The sequence below is a fragment of the Electrophorus electricus genome, chromosome 6 (assembly GCF_013358815.1).
Source record: "Electrophorus electricus isolate fEleEle1 chromosome 6, fEleEle1.pri, whole genome shotgun sequence".
Classification (NCBI taxonomy): Eukaryota; Metazoa; Chordata; class Actinopteri; order Gymnotiformes; family Gymnotidae; genus Electrophorus; species Electrophorus electricus.
The window spans coordinates 17,571,435-17,589,740 of record NC_049540.1 but is presented as its reverse complement, the minus strand read 5'-3'; the positions used below and the strand labels follow the sequence as shown (position 1 = coordinate 17,589,740).

General features: G+C 36.0%; 3 protein-coding genes across 4 annotated transcripts; 1 reads left to right on the top strand and 2 right to left on the bottom strand.

Moving 5' to 3' along the window:
- Positions 1-2,093: 2,093 nt before the first annotated feature.
- Positions 2,094-5,371, bottom strand: brcc3 (BRCA1/BRCA2-containing complex, subunit 3). Its single transcript, XM_027018590.2, has 8 exons — positions 5,198-5,371; positions 4,944-5,063; positions 4,693-4,780; positions 4,095-4,183; positions 3,855-3,910; positions 3,471-3,602; positions 3,225-3,268; positions 2,094-3,054 (listed from the first exon to the last, which is right to left on the bottom strand). Exons 1-8 carry the CDS (start codon positions 5,300-5,302, stop codon positions 2,906-2,908), a joined length of 783 nt encoding a protein of 260 aa, XP_026874391.1. The 5' UTR covers positions 5,303-5,371; the 3' UTR covers positions 2,094-2,905.
- A 214-nt stretch (positions 5,372-5,585) lies between these two features.
- Positions 5,586-6,925, top strand: cmc4 (C-x(9)-C motif containing 4 homolog (S. cerevisiae)). Its single transcript, XM_027019386.2, has 2 exons — positions 5,586-5,773; positions 5,860-6,925. The coding sequence occupies exons 1-2, from the start codon at positions 5,716-5,718 to the stop codon at positions 5,994-5,996; spliced, it is 195 nt and encodes a 64-aa protein (XP_026875187.1). The 5' UTR covers positions 5,586-5,715; the 3' UTR covers positions 5,997-6,925.
- Positions 6,759-11,406, bottom strand: fundc2 (fun14 domain containing 2). 2 transcript variants are annotated; one of them, XM_027019372.2, is made up of 6 exons: positions 11,299-11,406; positions 10,879-10,953; positions 8,086-8,227; positions 7,908-7,983; positions 7,669-7,797; positions 6,759-7,314 (listed from the first exon to the last, which is right to left on the bottom strand). In XM_027019372.2, the coding sequence occupies exons 3-6, from the start codon at positions 8,208-8,210 to the stop codon at positions 7,237-7,239; spliced, it is 408 nt and encodes a 135-aa protein (XP_026875173.1). In that variant the 5' UTR covers positions 8,211-8,227; positions 10,879-10,953; positions 11,299-11,406; the 3' UTR covers positions 6,759-7,236. The 2 variants fall into 2 exon arrangements, with proteins under 2 accessions (XP_026875173.1, XP_026875164.1); XM_027019363.2 differs by lacking the exons at positions 10,879-10,953; positions 11,299-11,406 and adding an exon at positions 9,596-9,670.
- Between the last annotated feature and the right edge of the window lie 6,900 nt (positions 11,407-18,306).

Below are 18,306 nucleotides of genomic sequence, written 5' to 3'. Positions count from 1 at the left end.
ATTTATAGAGAGTAACACATTCTATTCCGTTCCCCTTCGCACTCAATAAAAGGTGCCTTGTGCCAGGTGTAATAAACAGCAAGCTGACGTGCGGGAGGGAGACACCTCTCATCTCTCTCTAAAATAAATTTCTCTCCCTCTCCCTCTCCCTCTCTCTCTCCTTCCCCCTCTATAAGCCCTCACAGTATTAACCTGTCTGCTTGCTCACATCCATAGGATGTGTGTGTGTTAATCAGCACAGGAGGATCGGTTGCTCCTACACTCCACACAGCTTGCCTTGATACAAAACAGCCCAGCTTTTAGGGGTTTTTTGTTGTTGTTGTTGTTGTTGTTGTTGTTAAAGATGTCCTCTGGAGACTTCCACATGGCTTATTCAGTGTTCTCTTCCAGAGGAGAAATACAGAAGCACTTGATGGTGGTGGTCAGGGAGGTTGTTGTGGTGTACCCATGACCCTTACCTGAATCATTTAAAATACTTTTTCATCATTTTTTGTTTTACTTTGTTTGTGTGGCGGGAGGACCTACCCGCATCAGAACAAAGTACAGCGATGAGTCGTAGTGCCCCAATATGGGCTTTTACTGCCCCCTTGTGGAAGGGAAACATAATGGTTCTGAATTTGTACCGTATCTCGAACAGTATTGTTTTCAGTATTATTCATAAGCCACTGCGAAGGTACACGATTTTTGAACAACAGAAGCCTTCTACATTTAAGATACTGGTGTAAAACGTTTAAGCTTTGGATAATTTACACATATTACCAAGTGTGATATTCATAGCTTATATCAGATATCAAAAGATTCCAGACTCACTGCTGAAAAAATACTGTCAAATTCAATAATTTATAATATATATACATACATATAATGTACTCTCAAAAGGCATTTAATTATCACTTTTAGACTGCCTTAAGTAATGGGGAAGAAATTAAAACTTATGACAATTGCAGAGATTTCATTCAAGGCCAAAGTCACCAAAACAAAGGTTTATCAAAAGGAATAACCTTGACTGGGGCAATGGGAAAGACAGGGTGAATTACGCTGTTTAGCACCGAGAGCACCGCAGCCCGGGCTCAGCACTTTGCCGTGATCAACCTGCCACCTCCGCCTCCTTTCCCAAGAATAATTGCCCCTCCAACTGCCTTGGAAACGTATTACATCAATACAGAAGTATTTTGCCCAGCTCATGCAATGCACAGAGCTTGTATTAAAATACATGGATAGTCAAGAGCCTCATAGTGAATCACATACACTCAGGACCAATATGAATATGACCTGTATATGACGATATGATGGGTAGATACAAGTTAAAACAGACAAGATTTGGTTAAGTTAACTTGTGATACTAAAATTTAGTGTGTGGCCATCCAGGGGGCATTTGAATTTTTAACCTATTTTATTTAGCCGTTATAACTTGTAACTCTGTAACCTTGAACATCGGCCTACTGTGTGTACCGTAGACTTCCTCTGATAAACTTGGGATGCAGTAAAATTTCAGATGAGATATTACTAGGTCCTGATTATTTAAGTAAACAAATCCAAGTGCCTTCTTATATTAACTAACTTCTTTAGGTTCTACCTGCAACTATACTTTAGTACCTCCAACTCCATTCTCTTTATATAGACAAAGAAATAGCATTCTCCATTCATTCTCCTTTACCTGAACAGAAGCTTGTGCGTCTGCCAGCAGTATCAATCACAGCTAGTAATGAAAGCAAACTTACCAAAAGTAACTAATAACCATTTAGGTGAATGGTTACTCCTATCAGATTGTCACTGTCTCATAAATGGGGGTCAAGCCTGTCTTCCAGACAGCTGACTTTGTGTTGCTGACTTACTTCTTCTTGAGTAAAGGAACTTCAAAGTCCTTGGGACTTAGGTTCAAACCCTAGCTGTGCAATTCGCAGTGACTAAGGATCCCTGAGAGCACAGCTGACTACTGAAGACCTTTGGAGGTTCACTGTGAAAGTGCTCTTCCTTCTGAAGGTACTCTACAATACTAAATGGCCTCCAGCTTATAGAGGAGCAGATTTCATTTGCACATTCACATTAACAGATTAGTTTTGAAATTGCATAATTTGAGATAATTACCAGAGTTCTGTTTAAATTCAATTTTATTTAACACATTATCTGACATTTCTGTACATTCAAACTTTTACCCCACCCCCAGTCCAAAAAAAGCAGTACCAGTTAAAAACTGCTGTATATCCCATTCTTAGATTGTATTTACGAGGTGGTGAAGATTTAAAAATGAATATACTGAACTATTGTTAAACAATTTTTTTTAAAGAAACCATCTACATGATGCAAATTTTGTGACATTTAACATTGTCTCATAAGTGCATTTCACTTATTTTCTTTTTTATGGCTTTTAAATTCCCAGTCAGAAACTGCTGAAGAAGCTGTCACATTATAAAGGCCCACACCCCACTCCCCCCATATCAAACACAAACATAATTTCTTGTAGCAGTTTCTAATTGGGACTTTAATGTGAAAACCCACTATCTGAAGCTGGGCATTACTGTTCATACTGTGGCACAAGAGTACAAAAAAGACTGAACATAGCTCAGAGAATGCCTACTGCAAGCGCTTTAAAAATGTGATGCAGTCAGAGATGAGAGAGTAGTCTTACATTATAAAATCACTGCTACTGAGGCTGAGTACATTTGTGCATTTGTTCCTGACCTTCGCTCTCATGCAACTCTCCTCTCTTTCCCTTTTCTTATGGTTTTCTGTCCAATCATTTTCTTTCATTTATTGATCTTTGAATGGCAGCTATGGAAGAAAGGCCACTGTTTCAGTGCAAGAACAATTAAACAATTCAGAATTAAAAAGAAATACAACAAAAATACAACAGGGAAGCTAAAGCTGACATTCTAAGTTTTGTATGTTGTTGTTGTTGTTGTTTTCATAAGGAAGCCAGCTCTTGTGTTAGTCTCTCCTTCTCTTTCTCAAGCTCGATGATGCTCTGTTTGTTCTGCTCGAGCCGGTCCTCCAGCCACTGTAACAGTGGCCCGCTTACAGCTGACATCTGGCTGCACAGGTTTTTAGTGAACACTGTGCAACACACCCACATGCACAAACACACACAGAGTTTTTAATAACTTCAGCCAGTTTCAATTTCTATCTTACATGCAACTATTACATATTACATGTATATGAACATGTATTTTTTCTTTTCTTTTATTGTCTGTTTGTAACAAGCATAAAATAAATGGTGCACATACCTGATCCATTGTGTATCTTTGTAATTGGATCTAAATGAGTTAAGCTGCAAGGGAAAAAAAGAAGGGAGACTATTTTATTTTGTTAAGTTTCACATAGTAGATTTCAAGAAAAGACCTAGTTCCAAAACTGCCCTTTGCATCGCATCCTGAGCAATTAAATCTGCAAGAGTAAACATAACCCTCCTTCTGATTTCAAGTTACATTCAATTGTTCCAAACTGGAGGGAAACAAAGAACTGCTTTCCACCTGTGAATCCTTCTGTATGTATCCTGTTCCTCTTGGCAGAGAATTCTCGGTAGTTCCACCGCTGATTCCAAGCATACTTTGCCGATGGCCTCGTGTGGAACCACATGGATCGGAATCTCAATTCTCTCATATCTGGTTGTAAATGGGGACTGCATTATTTAGCCTTGTCAAGCAATAAGGCCTTTAAATTCATCAGCATTTATTGGGTTTTCAAGGAGCATTTAGTAATAACTAATTTATAAATCAAATAATTTTCGCCATATTTGAGTTATAAGGAAATAAAAATGTATTACATGTGAAAACAGATGGACAAAGAATGATGATTATTAAGTAAACCATGATCTTTTCAGAACCAGTAACATATGGCATATGATCCTTACTTACTCTGAGCCTTTCTGGGCTTGAACCGACTGAAAGCAAGTATAGAGAACTCTGCCTGTCTAAAAGAAAGCAATACACTATTACGTCATTCAAATCTATCAAAATGCAAACATTTACTATTGTTACAGGAGTGCGCTTTTCATTCAGTAACACATAAAGCCCTTACAGTGCAATCTAGTAGATTTAGTTTTTTTAAAAGATCATGTTTACACTGTTTATATGCAACTCTTGCATTTCTCTTACCTTTGTGTTCTTATCTTCTATAAAGCAAGAAAAGATAAGTCCGACAAAACCCTGATCCATCATCTGGTACATCGCTTGAGTCCTCACATCTGTACAGTGTAACAAGCAAAATAAAGCTTAACAATTAAGATGTGCAGAACTGTGTGGATAAAGAAATGACATTAATTAACGGCTGGCATGGTCATTATCTATGAGTGCCTTTTTATTTTGCAAATTAAATAAATTAACAAAAACTAACAGTTTAAAGACCTGTATGTATTACACCATGAACCAAGGCATAGATGGTTGCAACATGAAAATAACATGCATCAACACTTCTTTGTTTCTTTTAATGAGGTGTGCGTGTGTGTGCTGTGAGTACACTAAGCAATCAGATGCACTCCAACTGAGTGGACTGGAGGTGTTTGGATGAATCATGGCATTAACATAACCTACCAAACAATTTGGTCAAATTTTGATCAGGCCAATCTTTAACTATATCATATCAAGACTTCACAGTTATTAATATAGTTCAATACACAGTAATTAGACTAGAAACCCCAATTGCAATATAGTGTTTTGTTCCACAACAAGGATAGTATTCCACAGTACGACTAACCAACATGCGACGGCCACACGGTGATGTGTGGGTGTGAGTGGTACCACCCCACCACTCTCACAGGACGCCCGGTCATTTCAGCCAACCTGTGCGTTGTGTTAGGAAATAAAACTAGAATATTTTTCAACTGTAGAATATTTCATTTTAAAAGGAAAATTTACTTTTAAGACCTGAAAACTGTAGGATGGTAAACAAAACACATTGTAGCTCAGTTTTCGTTGCCATATCATAATACAGTAATAAAAGGATATCTCGGCTTCTGTCGAGGCTGCAGAGAGTTGCTCGGGAGAAATCTCGACGCGATCCTTCCTCTTGTCTGATCGACGCAGAATAATGACAGAGTGAATGTGGACAATACGATTTGTGTCAACCTAGGGTGATGATCATTTAAATAGCCATCAGTAGACAAATAAATAACCAAGTCCAGAAGGTTGGGTCACTGTTTCACTGAAGGTAGGTTATTAAGCTACAACACAAAAACTGAAGAGGCAAAAGATCCTCTTACCTCGCCAATACACAGCCCCATTACCTCTTCTTTTTCTGTGCTTAGGGCATGATTCATACACACCAGAAAAGCATCTGACTCTAAATGCACCGCACTTACTGCCATAATGGTGAGACTTAATTCACCAAATCAGAGCTGTCTCTGGCATAAATGGATCTTCATCCGTGTGCAGTATTTCCGTATCAGAAGTGTGCTATCATATACTTCCGGTGGACAACTCTAAACTCGCGATTTTTCATTAGTTGTGTGCGTTGATTTAATAGAAATGTTTATTGTTAAATAAACACAGGCATTTTGTGCTGTATTAGTAATATGTTTGCAAAGAGAATGGTCTACCTCAACTTTAACGTCACTGAAAGGTAATTTATTTTCAGGTCGGAAGAAAATGAGAAGTGCACTGGGTCTCAGTGACGTCAGTTTATTTAAGTTTTCTGCTGCATTGAGGAAGGCTCGGCAGCCCTTCTGCAGGAACTGAACAGGTGGTAGCTGGTTGTTGGGGTGTAAGGTTTTTGCATAAGATGTCTCAGAAGGATCCTTGTCAGAAGCAAGCGTGTGCGATACAGAAATGCTTACAAGGTAATACAGGTTTTACAACGCACTAAAGTCTCAGTTACTCTTATCATTAGTAACAGTTAGCAATTTCTATCTTTTATTTTTAACAGCCAACAAGTATGTTGAAAGTCGGTGTGAAGAAGTAATTCGTGCGATGCGCAAATGTTGTGGAGCCCACGCTGAAATGAAATCTGTATGCTGCTCCGGCTTTTTAAAAGGGCACAAAACAGCAGAGGACAAAACGTGACGACCTTCAAAATAGCGACGGTGGTTATTATCTGAGCACATATGTCCGGATTCCCATTTAAGGACGTTTAGCTGCTGCAAAGAAGCTAGCATCATCTGAACCTATTTAAATTATTGTTTTAAAAATGCACTTTCCTTTGGATTAAAGGAACATCAAGCAAAGCATAGTCTTCTAACCTTTTTACTGTCTTGCTTGACCTCGACCATAAGTTTTTAATACATTTCATTGATATTATTGACAGTATTCACTGATGACAAATAGTGTTTGGTGGTTGCATGCCATTAAAGCAAACTCCAAAATCAAGTCATCCTGTTTCATTTGAACTTCAGCATCACAGTATGTTACATGAAGCACAGAGTGGAAAGGTCATGGCCCCGAGACTTCTAGAATATGAACAGCGTGAGCATGAGCAGCACCCCTTAAAATGAAATGTGCATATCATCTAGGCCGAGGTCATACAACTCTGGTTGTAGAGGCCTACAGGCCAACCCAGTTTGATTTTGTACCAGTACAAACACAGCCGAGTCAATTCATTGATAGATTTAGCGTATGCGTTACAGCACTAAATCAAACTAGGTTGGACCCTAGTTGGGCACCCCTGCCATAGGCTATTGAGGAACTTGTAAAATTAGGTTGTGATGGCTTATAAATAAATGTTTCCTGGGCTTAATTCAGTGTGTTGTTCTCCACTAAAGAAAACCAAGCTAGCCAAACCAGTCTAAATCCAAACGTTGGGTAAAAATAAGTGAAGTAGTTGACAAAAATGTTTACCCATTTACTTCAACTTTTTACTTAAATAAGAAAATACAGATTTTCAATGAAATCTACTTTGTAGCTGCTCTCTTTTAAACTAAGGAGATCCATAATTTGAGCTTTAATGTGAGGAAAAATACAGTTTTCAAGAATTAAGAGTTTCAGGGTGCCATATGTATATATAAACTTCGATACATACTCAGGTATATATGTCTAATCATTCATACCACAAAAATAAACTGCAAAATTGTTTAAACATTGTAAGAAGAAATCAAAAGGGAAAGTTACTTAAAATATGAAAACAACACATATGACGAAAAGAACAGCTTGGCTGTGTTTGCTAAAGAAAAAAAAGTCTGTAACAGAGTATTCAGCTGAATAAAAGCTGCAGTGCCAGTCATTTAAATGCCAAATTCCATTACATGCAGTAAGTTGGCATCTTTTTTATTCTAAATTGAGAGTACATATAAAATCGAGGAGGTGCTTTTTATGATGCCAGTCCGAGTAGGAACCCCCCAGCAAAACCGCCTGTCAGGACAATGTTCTTCTTCACAAATGTTTGCACCTTTACAAAAGACAGGAAGACAGTAGTTAACAACAAACACAACTGCACACACTATGGTCTTGGATGCTTACTGTTGACAAGCTAGTAATGTTTGAACTTGGTGACAATACAACAAATGCTACAAAATATAGCACATTGCAGTGCAGTAGAGGAAGTAGAAAGAACAAAGTATAAAGTACAGCACAGTTTTCTCTAGTTGTCACCTCATCCTGATGAGCAGGATCAGCTATTGTTTACTCAGTGTTGTTTGTTCCTCTAAACTACAGGGGTGGGCAATATAGGCTATTCAACTAACTCTTCAACCAACTGAAGAGCTGGTACTACACACAAAACAAGTATGGCCATGTCACATACCTCAGCCACCTTTGTCCTCACTTCTTTAGGCGGCTTCTCTGTGTTTAGCTTCAGTTGCTTCTTGGCTTTGTTCACATCCTGCTCGACTCTCTTCCAGTCAATTTTGATGTACCCTGTATGATTAGCAATCTAAGAGGGCGAAACAAGACTGTATGTATGAGGCAAACAGGGCTAAACCAGTTCTTATGACAAAGCAGGTTTAGGTAAGAGCCTACACTAAGAGTGCTACACTAAATTACCTGGAGCAAAAAGAAGCCACCACCAACTGCTGATGCAGCTAGTTTCCCAACTTTCTGAAACAAATACCCCGCACACCTAAAGATGAATACACGACAGATTCAGATTTTATTGTCATGGCTGTAAAAGCTCAAGTATGATACTGATTCTTGTGTTATGGTTTCATATTTTATCACTCACCAGCCAGTCACCCCACCAATTGCAAGCTGTGTGGCTACTGAATACTTCTCGGCAGCTGGTCCAGAATTATTGCCAAACATTTTGTTCCACCATCTCTGTTTCTTGACATGCTCTGCCAAGTCCATAACAAAGACTTCACCATCTGTTAAAACATAAGTAATCATCAAAAACATATGTGGATAACATGACTAATTGTTTGCCCAAATTCAGTCAGAAATGTTGGCAATATACCTTTTTATTTGCATAATGATTAAGTAAAACTATATGCAATGTTTTCCACCCACATATTTTGAGACTGAACAGTTTCTATAATAATTAATTCAAAGCACAGAGAAGACTGAGACTCAAGGTTACATATTCAAATACTTCTTTCCTGTCATGGTAAGAATTAAAACAATGCTGATACTTTTTAAATACCTTGTATATTAATTAAATTCTTCTGAAAGTCCATTAATTATGTCTGTCCTTAACTAGCCTGACACTGTAAGCACATTTATGACTTAAATGGGAAAGTGTCCAAGTTGACCTTGGCCGCAACAGCTTTGGTCATTGGCTACATCTACACACACACACACCCAAAATAGTACTAGAACTGTAGCCAAAAGACGGTGTCGGTATTAGTTTCCACCCTACAGATTAATTATTAAAACCATCTAAAGATCTTAAATCAGTGAGATACAATGGAACAAATAACAAATAGATTTCCTTTTGTAATTCTGAATTAGTGTATATGTTTTTCGTTTAACACATTTCACAGGCGATCATCCCTGCGTGACGAACATTGCTCCTTACCAGTACTCGATAGTGTATAAATTTGCATGTCAGGAGGAGTAGACAACTGCCCATCTCTTGAGTAAAACCTTATCTACTAAATACATGTACTGCATTGCACACATGAATGAAAATGATCGTCAGATGAAATTTTGCTTAGTCACAAAGCAAGGAAACAATGGAAAACAAGTAAACAATGAAAAGTAGCTTTATTCAAAGTTATACCTACTGGACTCAGTAAACACAAATTAACTCAAAACAAGAGCGCTAACCTAGCTTTAGCTATGCTATCTAATTCGTTGCATCGGTGTCAGTCAACTCAAAAGCGAGTTAAGTAGCTATGCGGCGAAATACCAATAAATGTAACAAATTTATTTTGAACTTCACGTCCTACAGAAAAAAAATGGCATTGTATCTTCTGCATCAAGTTATGTTTACTATTACAGCGGCACACAGACTGTGTTAGCTACCTAGTTAAATATTTTTGTAATCAGCAGCTATATTTTGTAATCAGCAACTTCGCTAATAGCTAGCTAGCTACTTTCTTGCTCAATAAGGCTCATCATCAACTCTGAAGGACAATGAGAAATGTATAATGCATAAGATGGTACAGTTATGTACATCCCCAGGTATGAGCTATTTAAGTGCATTTAACGAGGAATAATTCGGACTGGCCTTACAATGCCTGCTTGGTATAAAGTGAAAAAGATAGTAGCTAAGATAGCTAGCGAAATCTTACCTTTCCTTGTGTCTGCCATCTTGATTTGGGTTTTCTACCCGGACAGTAATCAGTGGCGCATTATTTGAATCACGTGACATATGTCAGGTTTGTTTGTTTTTTAACCCGGCTAAATTACGTAAACGCTCTAATCCAAGGTTAGCACAAAGTAAAAGTCCTCTTATAATAATGATTGTTTTTGTTGTTTTTGTCATCTAATATGGTCATTTATAAACCTCACCCGACAGTTCATATCTATTGAAGATTATTACGGGGTAGGGATAGGCTACTGTTATGATTAAAAATATTTAAGTTTGTAGTCAGCTATTCTTTTTAGTAATAATATCAATAATATATACACCTGACATAATAGGAGAAATGTGGATTGAAAGATACACACAAGGAGGACCATGTCAAAAATACGAATATGTAAAGATATCTTCTTTCTAGATAGCTTGTCTGATCACATTTCTCTGTGTGGCATAGAAGCCTCTTTAACACATCATACTTTAACATAACCAATCAGGTCTCTTCATTTTCGTTATTTAGGCTTTTTCTTTCTAATCCATGTATTGAAACAGATGGCAGGAAACAGAAACTGCAAAATAAAAGAATGTAGTTGCCTACTTATTAGGATATGTTAAAGAAGAGTTCAAAAGTATCAAAAGGCATTTAATACATTTTATTTAGCCAGAATGGGGAAACTACCATTCAAAAAGACACAAAATTCAAAAGTGATGAATATGATGTCATCACTGACCCAGTAATCAGATGTAGCTGTATTCGGTATCAACAGACCCTACACTGAGTACCAGGTAAGCAACAGACACCAGAACCATAGTAAAAAGTCTCTTCTTACATCGACAAAGTGTCCAAATGATTTTTTTTCCTCTTTATACATCATTAAATCTTAACCTGAACCACACACAGTTCTTCTGTTTAAATGTACCATACCATGCTTTTTGAAAACATATTTACTTTTTTCTTATGACTACACCCCTTTCTGCATTACATCCTTTGCTTTTAATTGTGTTCAGAATTGCAATCAGTATTTCACAGAAATATGCAAAAGTAAATTACTAAACAAACAAACAAACAAACAAATAAATAAAGCAGTTAAACATTCTGTCTACCACATGGTCCTCAATGGTTGATGCCATACTTGTGCACTCTTGATACGAAAGAGGACTAATAAAAGTGAAACCACTTGTGAGTTTGTTAGGGGGAATACCATGGCCCTGTTATGCACGCGCTTTAAACGGTTATTTCCCAAAAACGTCCACACTTGCCGATTATGAACTGACCTGAACTCAAAATGCGTCCAGACTTCAGTTTCAAAGGTGTGTCTTTCTCTTTGTTGCTCAAAATGAGAAACTGGGCTGAGGAAAAACAGTATTTATTTTTCTAACAGCCTACAGGAAATATAATCTTTGTTTCCGTGTGAATTTGTATTTCTTACAAATTAAAGTTAACATAAACCCTAATTAAATTAAGGGTTCTGTTAGGGTTTGGATTTTAATTTGCTAAATGGAAGATTCGTAGATTTTATTAGTAGTATCATTATACATAATAGGCTATCCACATTTTGTTATCTTTTTAAACATTGGATTAAAATAGGTCATATATTAGTTTATTTTAGATAAAATAGAAAAACTCTAGGTTAGATCATTTATAATAATGACAGGTTAAAATAATTTACCTTATGCCCGTCAGATAACACTTACTGTATGTCTCTGGGCTGCTCAGTGTTTCTAAAGTAGTTTCAGGTCCTTTGCTCCCAAAACAGTACACATCTCCAACGAAGCCATTTTTTCACAGAGCAGCTTGTTGATTCGGAAACATGCCCGCCGTTCAAACCCCTTTCCACTGAACTCCTCGCTCGGCATTTCACGCAAACTGTCTATTGCTCCACATCCTTCCTCCCGCTTTACTCGAGCCTGAATTCTAAGAATCCGAAAAAAGCAACTTCCTCGGTTGCCAAAGAGTCTCCGAAGTGCTCTGCTGGTATGGTAGAAATTCGCGCGCCTATGTTTTTTTTGAATGTGTGATGGCAAGTTGCATGCTCCGGCTTTATCAACGGTCCTTTTTAAATTTCCCCTGGGTCTCTCCCCTCACCTGTCTGGGAATTATGTATGTTAGTCACCTTGTAAGGGGACAGTCCCTTGAACAGATCAAGAAGATCACCCAGCTCAGCTAAATTATCCTTAGGAGCACCTTATGAAGTTATAGAGAGGGGTTAATAAAGTAGAGAATTTGTTTTAAAAACATTGTCCATATCTGATATGTCTGAGCAAATGGTCTGAAGTAAACTGACACGGTTATATTTTCTTTATATTTTTATTGGTATAACTAGAACATTTGATTTTGTCATTTAAAAAGACATTTACAACACAAAATTCTGTCAGTCTGTTTAGCTGACCTTCTCACTGTTTATTCGTCCAGCACAGTTGTATAATTTTAAAAAATCTAAATAAAACTGCGGCATTGGTTTGTTTTTAGCATATCCTCTAGTGTTCAAAATATTTTCCATTGGAAACTAATATCTTTCTAAAATATAGAAATGTTGTATATTTAGCATATTAGGTTATGTACCTCAAAAAATGATAACTTGGTGATAATGATTAATGATTAATGATAATCGTGAAGTATATAATTTAAAAACTCTAAAATTCTGTCTGATAGTCAGATGTCTGATGCTGCAGACAAATGATCTGTCAGACAATGTTCTTTTAAAAATTAATAATGTATTTTGAAGGAGATTAATAAAATATATTGGAACATTATGATCATGATATGATTCTTATCCTCTGGATATTTACAATACAAAATTGTTTTCCATGTCATAATTTCATTGAAGGTTTTGAAAAATCTACTAAATCATGATGGAAAGTAAAATAATTTATTTATTATTATTGGAGACATTTACTAAAAGTATTGTATATTTTTTCATTATTTTGTTTATTAATTATACTTTATTGATTTGTATTTATTTGATTTGCTTACTATTTCTAATACATTATATACTAAACCTTTCCAAGAGCATTTTTAATGTAAGTATCATTCATTAAATGTTGACTCTACTATGCTTGTTTGAATTACACTGCAAAATTCTTCTTGCTTTTTATTGCTCTAATAATCTGCATGGTATATACTTGTTAGAAAAAAGTTAAATGTTTATAGTAATGTGAATTATGCATGAAGAATATTTCCTTAATAGGACACATCTAAAGTATTTTAATGGCTTTTAATGAATATGATGTGTGTGTGTGTGTGTGTGTGTGTGTGTGTGTGTGTGTGTGTGTGTGTGTGTGTGTGTGTGTGTGTGTGTGGTTATTTAGCAGAACGTTTATAGTCAGATTTGGAAGACAAGTGAAAAGGCTCTCTTACACTGAATGTAGAAGATATTTTCCCTGCATTTCCCCAAGAACATGATCTCATTTTTTTCTTGTGTCTCAGTTGACCTTAAGTGGGTTTAATGGTGATGTCATATTCATGCTATCAAGAACTTTGGGACCATTTGCATAAAAATTCTGATGAATCATGTAGGAACCTCTCATCTAAAAGAGGGAAAGTTTCATGTACAGGAAGTTCGCATATTACTTGACTACCCATCATCCCCATTGGTGGGCGGGGCTTTTTTGTTTACTTGTGCATAGTCTTTGATGTTACCTAGGCAATGTGTACTTCTTCAGTTAAGTCAGCAGTGACATTCGCTTGCAACACATTATTGTTTCAGTCGATTTGAATGTTTGCAGATAATTGTCTTGACAGCAGATCACATTAAATGAAGTGAAATTGCATTCTTTGCATCCTCACACATTTGTACTCATCTAATGGTTGTACAATCTCAATACTTCTTGTAAAAAAAACTTGTATTTCCCCACTGAGCAATAAATATGTTATTTAAGAGTATTCACAGTAATGCTAGAATGCTAGAGTAGATCTACAAGATGGCATATTCTCTGCAATGTCACTGCTAGATTTCATTGAGTTAGATCAATTTGAATATTAAAATTCAATAAAAAGAATTTTAACTGCAAAGAAAGTAAAACAAAAAAAATGATGATAAAATTTACTTTAGTTTTGTTTTTAATCCATCTTAAATCAGAATCATGGTCTTATCAGGCTTATGAGAAATTACTCAATGTATTCTCCCCACCCATGTTGATAGTGTGCCAGTAAATGCAGTGACAATGATTGCGGCTAAACTGAACTGATGGTTTATTCAAGAAATTAGGCACTTCTCTTACTGGGCCTTGACTGTAGTTCAATATCTCTTCAGATTCTTGATGCCCCACTGATGGATGCAAGTTTTAACCTTTTAGGTAAGGTAAATCAGGCCAATCAGAGTGGGATACTGTTCTGATTTGTTATGCTGTGTTTTTCCTGTTTTGCATCTGTGGCTAGGAAAGGGAAGCATTTGGGTAATAGGCAAAAAAAAATAGCAATGGGCTAAAAAGGTTCTTCCTTGCAAAAACATATTAAGCTATTTTTCCTAAAATTGCTAAGGAAATGTTATCCCTTAATGAGAACAATAGAATTTCAATAAATATATATGAAATTAAATATAAATGTATAAAGTTGTTGATCAGTGGTGTGACTTCTTATGAAAATCTACCACTGGGTATTTTTTCATAATAAAGAAGTTGAATTTTATGTAATAAACAAGCACTGCCATGAAATGTTGGGTTATTTCAGCAGCCAAGTTAACATTTGGCATGCCCCTACTCTTTATCATCAGTGGGCACTAAAATAGTGGGTGGGGTGTATCTGCTTCTGTCTTTGATAGCACATATTAATGATGCCAGAGGCAGAGCCTCTGGTGAGAGGAGCAACATTCCTTACCTTACAACCAAGCAATGCTGAAAAACAAGAAACTGAGCCAAAAGGAGCCAATGAGTGACAGTCCCTATTTTTAGATGAAACCCTCAAACCTTGCACCTGTTCTAGTTCACCTGATGTCAGGGAGCAATGGAAATGCAGGTATGGGGCAAAACTTGTAACATACTGACGGTGGAGGGCAAAACAAAGAGTGAGCAGAAAACTCTGCATGCTTGAGCCATAATCTGCTTTGCATAATATGATTCCCACAGATATTACCCTGAGTAGTGGTACTAAGATACTTAACACAGATGTGGATACTTGATTAAATTAAGTCACTGATAAATTGACAGCTCATAAATGCTTGAACTTTTCTTTTGCCAGCAATGATGTGAACTATAATGCAAAGTCCTGTGCACTGTTTCGCATTGCAGCTATGTGACATCTCACTTTGGTATGTTCTCTTCAGAGACAGAAGAAATGACTGAAGGTATTTGTGAGTGAGATGGTGCAACAATTCTACTGGCTCATTAGATATGTCATTAGATATGCTCTTCTCATTGCATTCATAGCCCATGACACTGCTCTGCTGTCTTGTGTGAGTTACTCCAACTTTCCAAGCTAACCTAAGAGGTTTTTGGCAAGACTGATCTTAAATCACTGGGTCAGAAAGAATCATAGCAATATAAGTTGTATGATGCCAGTTATCCAGTTCTAAACATACAGCATAACTGGAAGAGCTCTTTTTGCATGAGATGGCAATATTACACTGTAATATAAGCCAAACTCCTTAACCTAACCAGATTTTTAAGTATCATTTTTTGATAGATAGATAGATAGATAGATAGATATGCTGACATATTCGCTGCAATGTCACATCTAGTTTTTCGTTCAAGTAGAGCTTGTTGACCTGACGTGACACAGACCTTGTTGATCTGGGCAACATACAAAGTAGTGTGACTCTTATTTAGAACTCTCATATTGTTAATGAGGTAGGCAGGCAGCGTTAATAAAGGGATCACACTGGAGTCATCCTGGTCAGGATTCACCCAAACTCCTATACTAAAGTTAGTGGTATAACCCACTGAGCCACACTGGGAGAAAGTTTCCAACAGATCCCAGGAACAACATCCGAGATCTCGATCCAGAAGAGTGCAGTCCTGGGAAAAGGTAAGTTACTATGCAGGACTATCAAGCTATAGTTTTATAATTACATGGCCTTTATAGTTGTGCTATTGACAAACCTTTTCCATCAGAAAGAAGCTTCCAGCACTCCAACAAATTCAACAAATAAACAAACAGATGTAATCATTTATGTATTTAACCAGCAAACAATAAATGTGATTTACCATTTTAATATAATTAATCTCCTCAGTGTATAATCTTACAGTAAATATTTAAAGTAACAAATTCTTCCTTATTAAGGATGGAGAAAAGAAAGCATCATTCAGTGTTGAGAAAGGCAAGAAACTGAAATCATTTTCTGCTCTCAAAACCACAACACATACATGCTTAAAAATATGAAGAGTACTCATTGTCTCTGGCAAATCGTCTCATTGAGCAGGAAAAGTAAAGCAAATCATCAATTTATCGAGTGTTTTTTAAAAGTCATTATTAAAATATTTATTAAATTATTAAATATTTATTATTTAATATTTATATTTATTACTTATTGATTTGCTAGCTTGGGGAGTAGAATGACAGCTGTTATAGCCTGACTGTGTCCTTAAGCATCTCCATGCTGTATACAAGCTGTATACAAGACATGCTGTATACAAATTTACACCCACATACATAGACATACATAAACATATCTACATGCTAGCATATATACAGTGACATAAGGTCTAAAGCACTGATTGAACATTGTTTTTTTAAATTAAACACAGACAACAAGGAGATTTTATTTGTACGTCCTAAATTCATTGCATTCATAATCCCCAACGTTTCTATTCATGCAGATAATGTGTTTATTAAACTATGTCAAGTGGTTAGAAATCTTGGCATTTTATTTGATTCATCAGTAGCATTTGAACCCCTATATGTTTCAGCTGAGGTTGTTTAAAATATATAATTAGTGTGGCTGATGAAACTAAAAGCTGTGCCCCATAATTATATATCCTTGTTCTTGTTGCTTTCTGCTGAGACCCATTCTGGTATTCCATGCATACACAATAATGTACATCATACATCACTTTTGCCTGAATTTATGTCACTTGATATAAATTGATTTAAATTGATACTTGAATTTTCAATATATGAATTTTAACATTTCAGAGTGAAATGCTCAATATAACCAAATTTCACATTTTCCTTTGAAACATTCAAATTCAGACTGTAGTGTCTTTGATTTAGCTCCAAATATTTCTTCCTTCAAAACACAACAAAAAACTTTATTAAAACCTTTTCCTCAATCAACCTAATAATTAATTCACTTTTTGATGGTTAATTATTTGCTTATTTGTTTTTTGTTTTTGTTTTTGTTTTTTTTATACATTGGCTATATGGTAAAGTTACCTTTGGTTTTATACAATGTTTATGTTATGTATTAAATAAATGTTATGTGTTATATAAATACACTTTAAATCAGATATGCCATTCATATACATTTGTATACATTGCATACATTAAGTTCTTGTTTGCCGTTTATTCTAGCCAGTGGTGTGACATAACAACAGTACAACAGCAGAGTACACAGGACTACAAAGTATGAATGTACAACGCAACAAAACAGTACAACAGCAGAGTACACAGGACTACAAAGTGTGAATGTACAGTGCAATAGTACAACAGCAAAGTACACAGGACTACAAAGTGTGAACATTCAACACAGTGTAAGACAAATACAGAAAAAATAAGAAATACAATAAATACAATACATGGATTATTATTATTTACAATAATAAATTTATTGTAAATACAATAAATGATAGTAACATAGACCAGAGCACACTGGGTAAACTGGCAACTTAATAATGTAAAATAATAATGTAATGTAATAATAGTAGCTGTGAATGTACAATACAACAGTACAACAGGAGAGTACACAGGACTACATAGTGTAAACATTCAATACAGCAGTGTGAGTAAAATGCAGAAAAAAATAAGAAACACAATAAATGTATTATTATTATTTACAATAATACATTTATAATAAATACAATAAATGACAGTAGCATAGACTAGAGCACACTAGGTACACTGGCAACATAATAATGTAATATAATGCAACATAATTAATGCAACATAATGATGTAACATAATAACAGTAGCTGCTTAATTGTCATTGGTGAATGTCTGTAAACTGTGAAAAACTGAACAAAAATTGTCAAGAATAGACTATATGGGGAACATCCTCAAAGCATCAGCTGGTTGGAAGTAAGTGTTTTTTGAAGTATACTAAACCTTTCCTCTAAAGACATAATAATCCACCAGATGATTTTCTGATTTATAGTGCGGGTGTGTAATAGTGTGCAGGAAAGGTGCATGTTCACGTGTGCTGAGTGATGGGATATTTCTATGCTTCTAATGATGATGTAAAAACTCTTGACTAGTCCAGGTGCGAGTAAGGGGAAGCAGCGTGTCTGACTGCCCCAGGAAGAAACTGTTGTGGAGTAGGATGTTCCGGAACCTTTTGTCAGGGGTAACAAAAAAGTGGATTGAAAAAAATTATATAAATATATAGGCTACAGTGCATCCTTTGGTACTATAGATTACATTTCTATCTGAGAGTGGAACTAATCAAACATGCTCATTAGCATGGATGCAGGGACTTGCTGCTGTGGCCATGCCTATGGGCCCCTTCTATCTTAGCCAGGTAGCTTCGAATGGTGACTATATAAGTGAGCCTTTTCAAGGCAACCCTTCAATGAAAATCTCACATTAATTCAACTCCATGTATAAATCATAAC

What these genes read in the sequence shown, in the direction of transcription:
- brcc3 (XM_027018590.2), bottom strand. Translation starts at nt 5,302, where the DNA reads ATGGCAGTAAGTGCGGTGCATTTAGAGTCAGATGCTTTTCTGGTGTGT. An exon ending in TGGGGCTGTGTATTGGCGAG is followed by an intron (nt 5,064 to 5,197) that starts GTAAGAGGATCT and finishes TCATCACCCTAG; the next exon opens with GTTGACACAAATCGTATTGT. An exon ending in CAGCCTCGACAGAAGCCGAG is followed by an intron (nt 4,781 to 4,943) that starts ATATCCTTTTAT and finishes AACACAACGCAC; the next exon opens with AGGTTGGCTGAAATGACCGG.
- cmc4 (XM_027019386.2), top strand. Translation starts at nt 5,716, where the DNA reads ATGTCTCAGAAGGATCCTTGTCAGAAGCAAGCGTGTGCGATACAGAAA. An exon ending in GATACAGAAATGCTTACAAG is followed by an intron (nt 5,774 to 5,859) that starts GTAATACAGGTT and finishes TATTTTTAACAG; the next exon opens with CCAACAAGTATGTTGAAAGT.
- fundc2 (XM_027019363.2), bottom strand. An exon ending in ATTGGTGGGGTGACTGGCTG is followed by an intron (nt 7,984 to 8,085) that starts GTGAGTGATAAA and finishes ATTCATCTTTAG; the next exon opens with GTGTGCGGGGTATTTGTTTC. An exon ending in TGAGGACAAAGGTGGCTGAG is followed by an intron (nt 7,315 to 7,668) that starts GTATGTGACATG and finishes TCTTTTGTAAAG; the next exon opens with GTGCAAACATTTGTGAAGAA.